This window comes from Pygocentrus nattereri, chromosome 18 (genome assembly GCF_015220715.1).
Source record: "Pygocentrus nattereri isolate fPygNat1 chromosome 18, fPygNat1.pri, whole genome shotgun sequence".
NCBI lineage: Eukaryota > Metazoa > Chordata > Actinopteri > Characiformes > Serrasalmidae > Pygocentrus > Pygocentrus nattereri.
The window spans coordinates 39,764,328-39,781,158 of record NC_051228.1 but is presented as its reverse complement, the minus strand read 5'-3'; the positions used below and the strand labels follow the sequence as shown (position 1 = coordinate 39,781,158).

The following is a 16,831-nucleotide window of genomic DNA, read 5'->3' as shown; positions in this document are numbered from 1 at the left end:
CGTTTTTTCCCATTTTTGTTACAACCACTCTTTCACTCTTTTTGTCCGTTTCTCTCGACCACAGCAAAAATATGTAGGCAAGGGAAATCATCTTGGCCCTCGTGTGGTGTTCAGGTCTGTAGGACCCGTTTTCAGTGTTTACCAAATGAAAAAATGATGATTTATTATTATTTCACCCTTGGATTCTGGGCCTTTGCTCATTTTCTGTGAAGAACATATAAAATAACCCATTTTCAGGGTCTTCACTCTGTTCACCCCCCACACATTTATATTACACATGTGGTGCTGGGCTGAACCCACGGGGGGTAAAAGTGAGGAGGTGCTGTGTCCTTCACTCTGTTCTCCTCCTACATGGCCTGCTGTTAGTGTGTGTGTGTGTGTGTGTGTGTACAACACGGACAGGCTGCTGACTGGCTACAGCTGCTAAAGGAGAACCCTACACTGACCACTTGTGTTATTTTAAACATCTGGTATTTTTATATAAATTGTTATGGCTGTACTGATTTAAAAACAACGTGGTGGGTCCAGCAGACCACTGAGTAACAAACACACACCAGCACCACACGAGGGTTAAATGTGGGCATCACATGTAATATTTCTCATATGAGAATGTTGTAAGAAAATGGTGAAGGGCAAGAAGTCTGACACATAAGATAAGATGATCCTGTATTAGTCCCACAGCGGGGAAATTCCCAATACATACATAAGCCTCTCATGACTTCATCCCGTACAGTTTCAGCTTTCAGATGAGCATCCATTCATTCGCTTTGACACCCACAGAATATCTTTTCTAAAATGAAATCACATTGTTGGAATAAGCCTTTAGAAACGTTTAGGGGTCATTCTACAGAAGCGTCCACTTTCCTGTCTCTCCACAGGAGTCACTGGTGTTCCTGACCGTCATCGGTGTTCCACATAATAAAGGAAACACCAGAGACGTTATTAATGATCAATGCATTTTACAGAACATCAAACCACACGCTGTCCATCAGGGAACGTCCACTAAAATATGGAATTTAATCCATTTGTGTTTCTATTTTTTCACAGTGACCTCAGAATAAAGTCGGTCACACCAGTGACGTCAGCTAGAAGCTTCATATGAGATCATGAGCTGAATGAGAAGATCTCTGAGAACTGAGAGACACAGTGGACTCACCATGAGCTTTTCTCCATAGATCCTCAGAGAACAGGCCAAAGGAGGTCGAGTGACGTCATCGGCGTGACTTTTATTTCAACTAATTATTTTTTAATACCAGTAACTCCAGTGACTCCATTTCATAGTCATGTATGGAATAAATCACATTTTTTTCTTCAAAATACGGCTCCAGCCTTCACACACGACTGTCGGGACGAGCTCTTCTGCGGTGATTAGAATTCTATACGATTGGTTTGAAAACCAATATTGCTAAATTGAGGCGGAAGAAGAAGCTCAAAAAGAAGATTGTTAAAATAATTAATTCTTTTATTTTAAATATAAATAAATTGTAACCCTGGCATGTTTTTGAAGTGTAATATATCTGCAAATGCTAGGGACACAAAAACGGACGTCTCTGTAGAATGAACCTTGTACAGGTTTATGACGGTTGTCATTAAGCTTATGTAGGTGTCGTGAACCTTTACAGCTGCTGCCCTTCAGTACACATCTGTACATATGAAGTGGTCTCATCAAGTGAAACAAACCTTTCCACGCTGTCAGATCATGAGCAAAGAATAACATCTCAAAATATGTAGAATAATATTCCCACGATAATCTCACGTGAAATATTGGATCTATTTCCTACATTAAAGATGCTCGTCTGGTTTGCAGTGTCCTCACTGTCTTCCTCTCTCTGCCTCGCTGTCTTTCTCTGGGCAGGAGAGCTACAGACAAGCGCTGGCCCTTTGCCCTGCTCCTCTGGGGAGAGTAAGGCTCTCTGATTGGGGTCTAGATGACAGAACAGTGATATGGCCCCCGAACCCCCGTCCATTACCTCTCCTCCTCGGCCCTCCTCTCTTTTTAGCTCGGGCCATCTGAGTGACAGTCGCCTGCCCGGCTCCGGAGGGACCTGCCTGAGACAGAGGCAATGATTGTAAAAGCCCCCGTATGCTTTGGCTCTGCTGCGTTCGCCGCTTCCTCCAGCGGTGGCTCAACGCGAACCCTGTCAGGCTGACTTGACAGCACGAGAAGGAAGAGACGACAGTCCCACAACCCTCTCTCCAGATGAGACGCTGTTGCAGGGCCCACTCGCAAGAGTTCTCCTCTCAAAGCTGCGGGGGAGCGGCGAACGCTCACCTTTCAGATCCACTCCCGCTAAACTGAAAGAGTTCGATTGCTATTTCAACACGTCTTTATGTCGGGTTTGAGGGAAAACGAAGGCTGCCATGTTGAATCAGTGTTCCTGCTGGCTCCTGTCAAGAGGCTCTTGATGTCGGAGGTGTGCAGTTTCTTTTCTTCTCCCACTGCTAGAGATCCGAACACTGGTGTGGAAAAGGGGGGCGGGGGACACGCAGACGGCACACGCTTATTCCTCCATTAAGTAACGTGGGATAATGAGACCTATATTCTCTTCCTGTCAGGATCCAGGAGGCTCCGCGACTTTTTTCTCCTTCTGCAGCGTCAGGACTTAAAATATTCACAATGACACTTCAAACAGCAAGAGCTGAATCTGAACGGGGACAGTTTCCTGCTTTAACTCGCGATCTTTAAAAAGAGTGGGAAGATTTTTCAGCGCTCCCAAAATGGTTAGCTAACACTCATTTTACAGTGAAGACAGATGATTATTAGGGCGCTCAGAGGCGCGTGAGATGCAGCTGTGCGTGCTGGCCCACGTGCATGAGATCCACCATCACCTCGCTTTAAAGTTAATCTCATGGAAATATCATTCAGCATCTTCACTCCCAGCATAGCCGGTTCTCCACAAATAGCCCCCCGCCAGCGCGCTGTCCTCTCCAAAGCTGCTTCACGTCACCGCTGACCTTTCAGCATGTGATTACCCTCTTCATCCTCGCCCCATCCATTATTAATCACTCGACGGGCTACGAGACAACAGGCCTTCATTTGTTTTCTTCTTCATTGCGTCCTAATTATCACCGGCTAATGACCAGGCCTTCCCACCCCTCTGATTTAATTAGCACTCCAAAGAGGGAGCGCAGGGCAAATGTTTGCTGAGAGTTAGGGTTAATCATCTGGTTTGAGGGAGAGGACGCTGGGCTGAGGCTATTTTTACTGTACCGAGCTGTGGCGCGCGGGCCTCAGCCTCAACGTACGTAAGGTAAAAAGCAGATTAACTGAGTTTGCAGCGCAGTAAAGACGGAGTTTCTCCCTCAACTGCTGGAAATGCTCAACTCCATCTTTGTTTGGGCAGCTAGTCAAATCTATTTCTCACACATTGGATAAGCAGTGGTGGACAGTAACTGAGTAACTGAGTATCTGAGTAAATGTAATTAGTTTCTGTACTTTAGTATTTTTGGTGTATCTGTACTGAAGTTTCTCTGTTCTGGACTTTTTCCTTTCACTCCACTACATTTCAGAGTCTAATATCCGACTTTTTCCTCCTACATTTTGAGAAATCTGTCGTTCCTTTTGGTTTCTGTGTGTATAAAAACGTCACATGTCAAAACGAAAGAAGCGCAAAGCCAGAGCACCAATCAGGGCCCAGCGGTCACTTTGTTTAGAGCTGGTTTTGACCTGTTGGTCATACCGACCCAGTGCAGCACGCGGTTCAACGTCAGCGCAGCAGCGTAAAACTTTGGGAGAGTCTGTTCAACATAAATGATGAACTAACCTAACTTTGTGTAAATAGAGCTCAATATAGAAATATGTCCACATATGCAGTCGAGACTGACGCGGCTTTTTTCTGAATTTCTACAAACACCATTTCATTTTATAGTAAATGAGTTTGGGCTGGTTTATGTTTATGAACAGACGCCTACAGATCAACATAGTAAAGGAGCTCATCTGTGATCCTGAGTTTAAAGCCAGTTTTTATTCAACTTAAACTTGGAACTAAGTTGTAAATAAATCTGAAACTGAAACTTTGCTTGTGTGTAAAAAGTGATTTCAGAGCCACTCGGTTCTCCCTGATGGAAACTGTTTACCTTCAGTGTTTTGTGCTTCTGATCATTTTAATAGACGTCAGCGTCACTAATTAATGACGTTCTATTAAAAGACTGGTTTACCAAGAGAGACGCTGGAGGACTTTCACCTGAAATGAGTTCATGAAGCCAGTCTGGTTATAAAAATGATAACAGGACATCAGAGCCAGAATTCCTCTTTTAGTACTTTTACTTTATACTTAAGTACATTTGAAGGTAAATACTTTAGTACTTTTACTCCAGTGGAGGTCTAAAAGGAGGAACTTCTACTTTTACTGGAGGAATATTTTACCTTGGGGGTCTCAACTTTAACTCGTCCACCTCTGCGGAGAAGTATCTGATCTTCTACTTGAAGGAGGAATAAAACATGCATGGAACGCGATGTTTCCGGCTGATGCTGTTTTTTCCGTGCGACTGGTGGTTTGTACAAACGCACGCCAGAGTTAAAACACTGAACATGAAACAGTAAATTCAATATGAGCATCACAGGCTGCCGTATATAGTACCGCCTTTAATAGACCATAATATCAGCACAGGGTTATCAAAGGGGTCGCCGCTCATTTCCACAATATGCAGAGTTACGGCGCCGTTAATTTATAATTCATAAGCCGAACGCTGCTCAGTATGCAGGGTGGGTTTTTAGTTAGAGATCATTGTGTTTTCACAATAACCGCGTCCCACGGGCAGCCAGCCATCCACACTTAGATCATTAGGACATTTCATGTCATTCAGTCACGTCAGAGGCAGCTGGACAAATCACACAGCGGACATCAGCCACAACCGGTCACCAACACACACACAGTGACCGTACAGACACAGAGCTTCCCAGGGTGTCATCCTTAATGGAGGGACTGCAATCTGGGGAGGAGGAGATTCAGTCACAGGTGCTGTGTGTGTGTGTGTGTGTGTGTGTGTGTGTGTGTGTGTGTGTGTGTGTGTGTGTGTGTGTGTGTGTGAGACGGAGAGGGATTATGCTCATTAATTGAGATATTAAAGTAGGTCAACAGGCAGAATTTGCTCATCATGTAGTTAACCTTCAGAAGTAGCCATTAATACAGTTTATAAATCACAGCATAATTCGATATTAATTATTTCTCTGCTGTAGCTCACGAAATAAGAAACTGCTGATGAGTGGATTCTAACCGTACTATCAAAACCCCATTTGCTTTGGGAAGCTGAAAAGATGCTTCACTACGATTAAGAGATACTTGAGTTGTACAGTAACGTCAGATAATTGTTTTGGAAATGTGTCAGTATCGAAGAGACGATTGGCTATTAAAGATATTTCAGACTAGGCCAAAACCCGTCATTCATTTATTGATTCATTTCATGCAAACCACAGGGATACTAGTATTTCTCACATGAACAGGCAGGTACCAGTCACCTATAAGTTATTTTAGGATGTTAAATCAAATCAGATTAATTAGAGCGCTTACTCAGTTCTTCTCTCTCACACTTCTTCTTCTTCTTCGTCCACACTCTCCTGCGATTAATACAGCCCGAACCGCTTAAACCGCGTTCCGAAGGTCTCGGCGCTGTGACTTGTGCTCTGTATGTTTGGAGTCGATGGGATTGGTAGTTTTAAATAAAATTAAGTTTAAAAATGAAAAACCTCCCATAAGAAGTGAACAGCGGAAAGTTCAGAACTTCAGATTCTAACTGACATCAGTGACGTCACAGCAGGCCACTCAGTCTCACAGACAGCCGATCACGCAGGGAATCTGCTTTAAAATCCATTTCAGTGTTAAATGGTAGAGAAACTCGTCCTTTCTGAAACCTCAAAATATCTCCTCGTTTTATCAATTAGCTTTAGAGTTATGAGCGTTTGTTTGGCACCAGGCCCAGAAAACTGCCCCATTCACTCCCATGTAAATTTCTCAGAATCAGAATCTGCTTATTTCAGGATTTTCTCTGTTTAACTCGTCATAACTCAGACATTTTCTTCTCAATACACACAACACTACACCAAAATAACCCTCAAGGGGTCTCATCTCCCACCATCTGTGGGTGGTGAGGGTGCAAATCGGATTCAAACAAGGCTTCTCCACTAAGAGCTGCATAATACCAAAGAAATTATATATATATAACCTCGTATCTCCACTATTGTCATTTTTCAATTTTTGACATAATTTGAAAACACCCATAGTCCTATATATTGTGTGTAAATTCCATGATGATTGGACCTAAAATGACTTAGAAAAAATTCTGGTTCCATTGACTTTCATTAAAAGTTTTTGCCTTCTCCTGTAATGTTACAGTTTTGGAGATACGAAGTTTTGATACCACAACAGCGAGAGATATATATATATATATATATATATATATATATATATATATATATATATATATATATATATATATATATATATATATATATATATATATATGCATAGTGTGATTAATGAGGAGCGCATGTGACACGATACACTATATGCTTCGCAGACATCCAGCCCACAGTGAACCTCACCATCTTCCCATGGAGTTAACTCTGTGCCAGAGCCTCACAGGCCTGGACTGCACAGCCATGAACAGGCAGCCAACAGCAGCCATACCTCTCTTAACCTGCCACTGGTTTTACTGTGTTTACTGTGTTATTTTTTAAATCGGAGAGAGGCTGATGCGTCATGCTCTCTCTCTCTCTCTCTCTCTCACTCCCTCCCACCATCCCATCCTGCTATCTCTCCACACCCCGAGCCCACACACTGCCTTGCCAGGTCTGTAATGAAGAGAAAATGAAGGAGCCAGTTCACTAAGCAGGCTGTTCAAAAGCTGCCGCTGAAGCATTAGTGAAACTGACTCTATAGCCACTCTCCACAGCCAGGAAGACCCTGGCTTGCTGTATATATTTATATAGGGCTGCATGATGAATCACGTTTTTATTACTGTCCCAACAAACACCTCAGTAAAGGGGAGACCGTTTTAAAACGCCTACATAATCCAACAGTTAATATGTAAACAAGGTCATTCGGAGTGGTTTGGTGTGAAACGCTCCATTGTGGAGTCAGAACCGCTCACAGTGGTGGTGATAGGAACCAGATGTCCACCTCTAAAGGCTCCTCACAGAAGGTTATTACACAAAATGCCTATGAACTCACTGCCTGATGGCTGAGACGCTGTTTTATGATAGTTTTGTATTAATGTTTTGGCCTAAATGTCTTGTAAACACATTTATTTTAATCAGTTCATGGTGGAGAGACACATGCAGGGCACTGTGTCCCAAAGTAGTCCCAAAAAACCTTTTAAAGCCTTTTCACCGATTCACCACCGGCTTTACAGCATTACAAATAAAAACTTCTGGAGGTTCTCTGGTGGTTCTGCATGGTAAATAAAGTGTCTATATCTGTGTTGCAGTCACGGTGACACCTGGTTCCCATCACCACCACTGGAAAGACGTCCAAGTCTGTAACTTTCTCTACAAAAGCAACATTTCAGATCAAACGATGACGACAGAATTTTGGAAAATCAGTGGAATTCCCTTTGAAGGGCTGCAGGCACAGAATTAACCCAATTACCTTCACACAAAGTGCCAAAGTGGTTCGGATTGGTGGGAGTGCAGTGTTAGAAGCTCAACAGGTGCTTTAATGCAGCCCAGCTAGTGCCTACCTGCCCTGGGCTCACAGCCCGGTGAGCAAGCAATTCAACCATTTGGCTTACGAAGTTACGAAACACACACAGTTCAAAAAGTGCTCCATCCTGAAGTGTAAGCCTGTTAAAGCGCCTCTAATGTGATGATTGTTCTCACGGTCACTTTGTGAGGGAAACTGTATCGTCCAGTCAGAGGCACAATACTTTAGAATCATGTCTAGCTTCTCATAATCATCATGACCTCCAACCATTTTACCAAACTTTACCAAAACGCAGCGTTCCTGTCGTGCAGACCTGGACACTTCATTAAGGAAATCTACTTTGTATCTGCACTCAATGTCCATTTCATCCGGGCCACTTACCGTATAGGCGCATCTTGTAGTTCTACAATTACATAATCAGTTAGCAGACACCAACAGGGCCTCCACTGAGCGGGCATTATTCAGGCAACGGGTCATTCTGAGCACCGCAGTGACGCCAACATCATGGTGACACGTTAGTGTGTGTTGCACTTGTACAAGTTGTAATGTATGTATACATAATGAAGTAGCCACTGAATACAGACAGGCAGACAGACAGGCAGACAGACAGGCAGACAGACAGGCAGACAGACAGACAGGCAGACATCCATTTGTTTAAAGCACCACACTTATCATTTTAAGCATAAAAGACAGATTGGACATCATCTTTATCTCCACACAGCTGCTGAAACGCTCCAGCCTCTCCTTCATGCAGATTAGTGCCATTCCATGGCAAAACACACACACACACACACACACACACACACACACACACACACACACACACACACATCACGATCTACAAAACTTGGTCTCTGTTGTAGCAACTACACCGTCACCTCACCTGGGAGTCACACCTCATCTGGGAGTCCACAAAGCTGTTTATGGAATGTTCACTCTCAGCTCTTCACCTCGCAGCACCAGAGCCAACCTGACGAAAACACCCTCAGCTCTTCACCTCGCAGCACCAGAGCCAACCTGACGAAAACACCCTCAGCTCTTCACCTCGCAGCACCAGAGCCAACCTGACGAAAACACCCTCAGCTCTTCACCTCGCAGCGCCAGAGCCGACCTGACGAAAACACCCTCAGCTCTTCACCTCGGGGCGCCAGAGCCAACCTGACGAAAACACCCTCAGCTCTTCACCTCGGGGCGCCAGAGCCGACCTGACGAAAACACCCTCAGCTCTTCACCTCGGGGCGCCAGAGCCGACCTGACGAAAACACCCTCAGCTCTTCACCTCGGGGCGCCAGAGCCAACCTGACGAAAACACCCTCAGCTCTTCACCTCGGGGCGCCAGAGCCGACCTGACGAAAACACCCTCAGCTCTTCACCTCACAGCGCCAGAGCAGATCTGACCAAAACACCCTCAGCTCTTCACCTCGGGGCGCCAGAGCCAACCTGACGAAAACACCCTCAGCTCTTCACCTCGCGGCGCCAGAGCAGATCTGACCAAAACACCCTCAGCTCTTCACCTCGGGGCGCCAGAGCCAACCTGACGAAAACACCCTCAGCTCTTCACCTCGCAGCGCCAGAGCAGATCTGACCAAAACACCCTCAGCTCTTCACCTCGCAGCGCCAGAGCCGACCTGACCAAAACACCCTCAGCTCTTCACCTCGGGGCGCCAGAGCCGACCTGACCAAAACACCCTCAGCTCTTCACCTCGGGGCGCCAGAGCCGACCTGACCAAAACACCCTCAGCTCTTCACCTCGCAGCACCAGAGCCGACCTGACCAAAACACCCTCAGCTCTTCACCTCACAGCGCCAGAGCCGACCTGACCAATACACCCTCAGCTCTTCACCTCGGGGCGCCAGAGCAGATCTGACCAAAGCACCCTCAGCTCTTCACCTCACAGCGCCAGAGCCGACCTGACCAAAACACCCTCAGCTCTTCACCTCGCAGCGCCAGAGCAGATCTGACCAAAACACCCTCAGCTCTTCACCTCGCAGCGCCAGAGCAGACCTGACCAAAACACCCTCAGCTCTTCACCTCGGGGCGCCAGAGCAGATCTGACCAAAACACCCTCAGCTCTTCACCTCGGGGCGCCAGAGCCGACCTGACCAAAACACCCTCAGCTCTTCACCTCGGGGCGCCAGAGCCGACCTGACCAAAACACCCTCAGCTCTTCACCTCGCAGCACCAGAGCCGACCTGACCAAAACACCCTCAGCTCTTCACCTCGGGGCGCCAGAGCCAACCTGACCAAAACACCCTCAGCTCTTCACCTCGGGGCGCCAGAGCCGACCTGACCAAAACACCCTCAGCCCTTCACCTCACAGCGCCAGAGCCGACCTGACCGAAACACCCTCAGCTCTTCACCTCACAGCGCCAGAGCCGACCTGACCAAAACACCCTCAGCTCTTCACCTCGCAGCGCCAGAGCAGATCTGACCAAAACACCCTCAGCTCTTCACCTCGGGGCGCCAGAGCCGACCTGACCGAAACACCCTCAGCTCTTCACCTCGGGGCGCCAGAGCCGACCTGACGAAAACACCCTCAGCTCTTCACCTCGGGGCGCCAGAGCCGACCTGACAAAAACACCCTCAGCTCTTCACCTCACAGCGCCAGAGCATATCTGACCAAAACACCCTCAGCTCTTCACCTCGGGGCGCCAGAGCAGATCTGACCAAAACACCCTCAGCTCTTCACCTCGGGGCGCCAGAGCCGACCTGACCAAAACACCCTCAGCTCTTCACCTCGCAGCACCAGAGCCGACCTGACCAAAACACCCTCAGCTCTTCACCTCGGGGCGCCAGAGCCAACCTGACCAAAACACCCTCAGCTCTTCACCTCACAGCGCCAGAGCCGACCTGACGAAAACACCCTCAGCTCTTCACCTCGGGGCGCCAGAGCAGATCTGACAAAAACACCCTCAGCTCTTCACCTCGGGGCGCCAGAGCAGATCTGACCAAAACACCCTCAGCTCTTCACCTCGGGGCGCCAGAGCCGACCTGACCAAAACACCCTCAGCTCTTCACCTCGCAGCACCAGAGCCGACCTGACCAAAACACCCTCAGCTCTTCACCTCGGGGCGCCAGAGCCAACCTGACCAAAACACCCTCAGCTCTTCACCTCACAGCGCCAGAGCCGACCTGACGAAAACACCCTCAGCTCTTCACCTCGCAGCGCCAGAGCCGACCTGACGAAAACACCCTCAGCTCTTCACCTCGCAGCACCAGAGCCGACCTGACCAAAACACCCTCAGCCCTTCACCTCACAGCGCCAGAGCCGACCTGACCGAAACACCCTCAGCTCTTCACCTCGCAGCGCCAGAGCCGACCTGACCAAAACACCCTCAGCTCTTCACCTCGCAGCGCCAGAGCCGACCTGACCAAAACACCCTCAGCTCTTCACCTCGCAGCGCCAGAGCAGATCTGACCAAAACACCCTCAGCTCTTCACCTTGGGGCGCCAGAGCAGATCTGACCAAAACACCCTCAGCTCTTCACCTCGGGGCGCCAGAGCAGATCTGACCAAAACACCCTCAGCTCTTCACCTCGGGGCGCCAGAGCCGACCTGACCAAAACACCCTCAGCTCTTCACCTCGGGGCGCCAGAGCCGACCTGACCAAAACACCCTCAGCTCTTCACCTCGGGGCGCCAGAGCCGACCTGACCAAAACACCCTCAGCTCTTCACCTCGCAGCGCCAGAGCCGACCTGACCAAAACACCCTCAGCTCTTCACCTCGCAGCGCCAGAGCAGATCTGACCAAAACACCCTCAGCTCTTCACCTCGGGGCGCCAGAGCAGATCTGACCAAAACACCCTCAGCTCTTCACCTCGGGGCGCCAGAGCAGATCTGACCAAAACACCCTCAGCTCTTCACCTCGGGGCGCCAGAGCCGACCTGACCAAAACACCCTCAGCTCTTCACCTCGGGGCGCCAGAGCCGACCTGACCAAAACACCCTCAGCTCTTCACCTCGGGGCGCCAGAGCAGATCTGACCAAAACACCCTCAGCTCTTCACCTCGGGGCGCCAGAGCAGATCTGACCAAAACACCCTCAGCTCTTCACCTCGCAGCACCAGAGCCGACCTGACCAAAACACCCTCAGCTCTTCACCTCGGGGCGCCAGAGCCGACCTGACCAAAACACCCTCAGCTCTTCACCTCGGGGCGCCAGAGCCGACCTGACCAAAACACCCTCAGCTCTTCACCTCACAGCGCCAGAGCAGATCTGACCAAAACACCCTCAGCTCTTCACCTCACAGCGCCAGAGCAGATCTGACCAAAACACCCTCAGCTCTTCACCTCACAGCGCCAGAGCAGATCTGACCAAAACACCCTCAGCTCTTCACCTCACAGCGCCAGAGCCGACCTGACCAAAACACCCTCAGCTCTTCACCTCACAGCGCCAGAGCAGATCTGACCAAAACACGCTCAGCTCTTCACCTCGCAGCGCCAGAGCCGACCTGACCGAAACGCAGTCAGCGCGCGCCTCACAGCGCCAGAGCGTTTGAGCTGAGCATTGCTCCGTGCGCTCCGGGTCCGGATCGGAGTTGTGGTCAGCGTCTCTGAGGCGTCAGTGTTCATTACTGCGTTATGAGCGCTGCGCTTCATCATTGCGCTCCGTGTTTGCGCAGGTTTGCGGTGATTGCGCTGCAGTGCGGCACCGTCCGCGTCTATTTCAGCAGAGGTTATACAGACAGTTACACACGAAGCTCCAGCCCACAGCGCGTGTCCACCCGGGGGCGCGGGGCAGGTTCACTGACCGAGCGGACATCGCTACTGAGCAGGGCGTGAAAAGTCTCGACCCACTTCACGGTGCGCGCGAGCTCGGCGGCTCCGCGAGACCACACCGAACAGGCTTGAGGAAGCACGAGAATAAAGACCCCGCCGACCCCCCCACCCCACTACCCCACTACCCCCCACTACCCCACTCTTTAAGCGGGAAATCGCGCTCTTACCTCGCTTGAACATTCTGGAAGCGGCGTGAAGAGCGTCCGACACTCCGGTCACAACAAGCGCCTCATGGCTCGCCGCCCGGCGATACTCCGCGTCCAGAGGCTGTAATGTGAAGTTGTTCGGTCCGCAGCGCCTTCAGGGTGAGAGGAACTGGGTGGAGGTCCAGATAAACATCAGAGGGACTGACCCGACTGTCAGGCGGCGGCGGAGACGGACAGCATCCCGTGACGCCGACAGCCTCGCCAGACCTTCACCAGGAGCCGCAGCAGAGAAAGTAGAGACTCCGCGCAGCCCTGTTCAACATATATGGTCCAGAAGTCAGTCCGAGGCAGCTGCCTCAAAACCTTAAACTCCACACAGGCAGATTAGAGGCTCTGCCGAGCCGCAGACGCTCCGAGCCCCGCAAGCAGCGCGGAAACGCGCAGACTAATCCGAGCTGCGCTGCTTGGAGGAAAAGGAGGTTATATTAAAGCGGGTTCAGTGAACCGACTGGCAGGTCGAGCTCGGCTAGGCTGCCTGGCGCGAGGTGCTGCTCCCTGTCGCGCGCTTGAGCCTCCCTCACTCTCCTGAGCAGCGGAGAGCAAGTCGTGAAAAAAGAATCGCTCCTTGGAACCGGATCTTTTAGATGAGTCCGTCGAACCGATTCACATGACCAACTGAATCAAATACATCGTCTACATCCGGGATATGACCTGAAGACTCATAAGATAATTTAATATCAACATTTTCTTAAATTTAAAATACTTCATATTTTACTTCAGTTGATTTATTAAAGGCTCTTTAGCGCTTGAACCAAATCTGCTATTGAGCAGATCTGGCGAGACCGACTCACTGAACCGAGCTGTGAACCGACTACAAACTTCAATCAACTCGAGAACAAATGTATCCGACGCCCGAGTCGTTGGATCAGAAAGTTTGAAAGAATCGGTTCTGTGAACTGAATCGCTCTCCTCATTACTGCTTCTGAGGGCAGTGAAGGCGCGGAGCTGTTTACCGTCTCTCTCACTGCCCGCTGCTCTGTACAGGCGGCTTGTTCACTGCTCCCACCATCTGCTGCGATTTTCAGCTCTAAAACAAAAAGGCACGACAGGTTTGTCCACTTTGGGCGTCCGTGTTTTGTTGTAGACGCCCTATTGGGTCGTAAGAGGTAAACAAAGCCAGTAAGAGTGCTTTGATGTGAAGTGCTCACACCAGTGGTGATGGTAACCAGACGTCTCAAGCGTTTATTGTCTCAAAAGCTTCCGTTTACAATACAATGTGTGTTTACGTGCACTCAGTAATCCGATCATAATCGGATTATCCAACTATCCGATTGCTCAAATGGCCATGTGAACACCACACTCCCATCTAGAAATCCGAGTGAGAAATCCGATAAAGAGGCTGGATCTGAGCTCAGTAATCAGATTTCTCAGTGCTGTAGACTCTCACTCTGATTTCTTTCAGATTTCTCTGTTGTGGGACGGCAGGTTGGGGGACCCGAGTGCAGAGAGGGGAACCTGTGAGAAAGGGTCTTAAATTCATTTATCGAGGTGATGGAGTGTGAGCCGAGAGACTGTGCCAACGGGAAGCACAAGCAAAAACAGGAAAACACCTCAATGAATGTGAAATTAAAAGGGCGGGAAAAGGGCAAACAAAGGGGATGCTGAAAGCAGCACTCAAACAAAGGCTCAGATAGAAAAAGATCATCAGAAAACAGAAGACACTTCCTCTGTGATCGAGAGGAAGGTCAACTCTTAAGTAGCTTTGGGGCAATTACTCTTTCTTGTTTTCTCAGCCCTCTTTTCGTTCAATGCCCACCTGGGCTGAGTACCGTACTGTTCACCCCTCTACAAAGGTGTGAGGAAGGGATGTTGTTTGCCAGCCTTAAGTAGAGGAGTCCACAGGTGTGCCAAGTTGGGCTAATCAGCCTGAGGGCTTCTGGAAATTGGAGTTTCCTGAACTGGTGGCTCCTCTCTGCCGTTGCCCTCTGCTGGCGGGCAGCGGCGCAGGCTGGGCCCTTACATTCTCAGCCTGAGCATGTGCAAAAACAGACAGCAGTACCGGAAAACAAGCAGGCAGCATTACCACGAGATAACAGAACGCTTTTGGACACTGAAACCAGCTACATTCTTGACGAAATTAAGGATTTAAATATTCACCTTCTAGATGATGTATGCTAATTTTTTTACGTTACATTTACGTCACACCTTCTTCTGCGAGTTTATTGGCTGGTTGTTGGTGCCAGACGGGCTGGTCTGAGTATTTCAGAAACTGCTGATCTGCTGGGATTTTCACGCACAACCATCTCTAGGGTTTACAGAGAACAGTCTGAAAAAGAGGAAATGTCCAGTGAGCGGTCAGTTGTGTGGATGAACATGCCTTGTTGATGTGAGAGGTCAGAGGAGAATGGGCAGACTGGTTCCAGATGATAGAAAGGCAGCAGGAACTCAAATAACCAACCAGAATCTCTGAGGAACGTTTCCAACACCTTGTTGAAAGTCTGCCATGAAGAATTAAGACAGTTCTGAAGGCAAAAGGGGGTCCAACCTTTCACTAGCAAGGGGTACCTAATAAAGTGGCCAGTGAGCGTATGTGCCGCTGCAGTATTTACAAGGTAATTATAGATGTCTGTTTGTCTCATTAAGGGCAATACCACAATCAGTACTCAATAACTATAAGATCAACACGTCCAATCAAACTGACCTTTTCTTGGTATCTTGATTTGGAGGTCATAGCCAGCATTGACTGCTTGTTCATGTATTACTTAGACAAAATGTCAACAGTGCGGCGGCGGGCGCGTCTTCTGGGTTTTACAGATATTATCTACACACTATTCTGCGCCATTTAGCTTTAAACATGTCCAGTATTACTGTGCATGGACAGGAACAAACTGTGTTTATCGCGGGGGGTGCTGGAGCCTATCCCAGCGGTCATCAGGCGGAAGGCAGGATACACCCTGGACAGGTCGCCAGTCCATCGCAGGGCAGTGTTTATACAGTTATAGTGATTTCAATGCTGTAAAATGTCTTACAGTATATCTTCACTACTTACTACACTACATGGACAAAAGTATCGGGACACCAACACATCACACCTGCAGGAGCTTTTATGAATCCCATTCTAAACCCATAGGTATTAATATGCAGTTGGTCCCCCTTTGCGGCTGTAACAGCTTCCACTCTTCTGGGAAGCTTCTACAAGATTTTAGAGTGTGTTTATGGGAATGTGTGTCCATTCATCCAGAAGAGTGTTTCAGAGGTCGAACATCGATCTTGGACGAGAAAGCCTGGCTCACAATCTCCGTTCTAGTTCATCCCAAAGGTGTTGGGGTTGAGGTCAGGGCTTTGTGAGGGTCAGTCAAGTTCTTCCACACCAAACTCATCCAGTTCAGTCACGCTGGAACAGGAAAGGTTCTTCCCCAAACTGTTCCCACAAGATTAGAAGTGTACAATTGTCAAAAATCTCTTGGTCTGCAGAAGCATGAAGATTCGCTTCACTGGAACTAAGGGTTCTAGATCAACCCCTGAAAAACAGCCCTGTATCATCATCCCTCCTCCACCAAACCTTACAGCTGGCACAGTGCAGACAGGCAGGTAACGTTCTCCTGGCATTCGCTAACCCAGACTGATTTATTAGACTGACTGATATTATGGTTTATTAGACTGACCATATAGTCCAGTGGTAGTGCTTTACACCACTCCATCCAACACTTGGCATTGTGCATAGGGATCTTAGGCTTGTGCATCTGCTCAGCCATGGAAAGCCATTTAATTAAGATCCTAACATGCAGTTGTTTTGCTGATGTTGCTTCTGGAGTCAGTGTAATGATTCAACGGAGGACAGACTCTATGCTCTTCAGCACTTGGCGGTCCCACTCTGTGAGTTTGGGTGGTCTACAGCTTCATGGCTGAGCTGTTGTTGCTCCTAGACACTTGCATTTCACAATAATAGCACTTACAGTTGTCTGGGGCAGATCTAGCCGGACACACAAACTGAGTCATGTCAGAGGTGGCATCCTATCACAGTTCCAGTTTTAAAGTCACTGAGCTCTTCAGTACAAACCCTCTACAGTCAGTGTTTGTGTATTGAGATTGCAAAGCTGTGTGCTTAATGTGATTCACCTGTTTACCTGATTACTGAGTGATTACTGAGTGTGAACTCAGTAAATAAGGCAGATGCCCCAATCACATCTTTTGACTGCACATGTTACAGTCAATATATTTAGCCCCACTTTTTCACAACCACATTTTTTAAGAAAGCTGAAATCATGA

The 16,831-nt window shown here is 48.5% G+C and overlaps 1 protein-coding gene across 1 annotated transcript in view; it reads right to left on the bottom strand.

Moving 5' to 3' along the window:
- Positions 1-13,186, bottom strand: part of LOC108411574 (reticulon-4 receptor-like 1) — a 216,122-nt gene extending 202,936 nt beyond the window's left edge. The window contains exon 1 of the mRNA XM_037547482.1: positions 12,584-13,186. Coding sequence (XP_037403379.1) covers positions 12,584-12,596 — 13 coding nt within the window. The 5' untranslated portion in view covers positions 12,597-13,186. The remainder of the gene's footprint in view (positions 1-12,583) is intronic.
- Between the last annotated feature and the right edge of the window lie 3,645 nt (positions 13,187-16,831).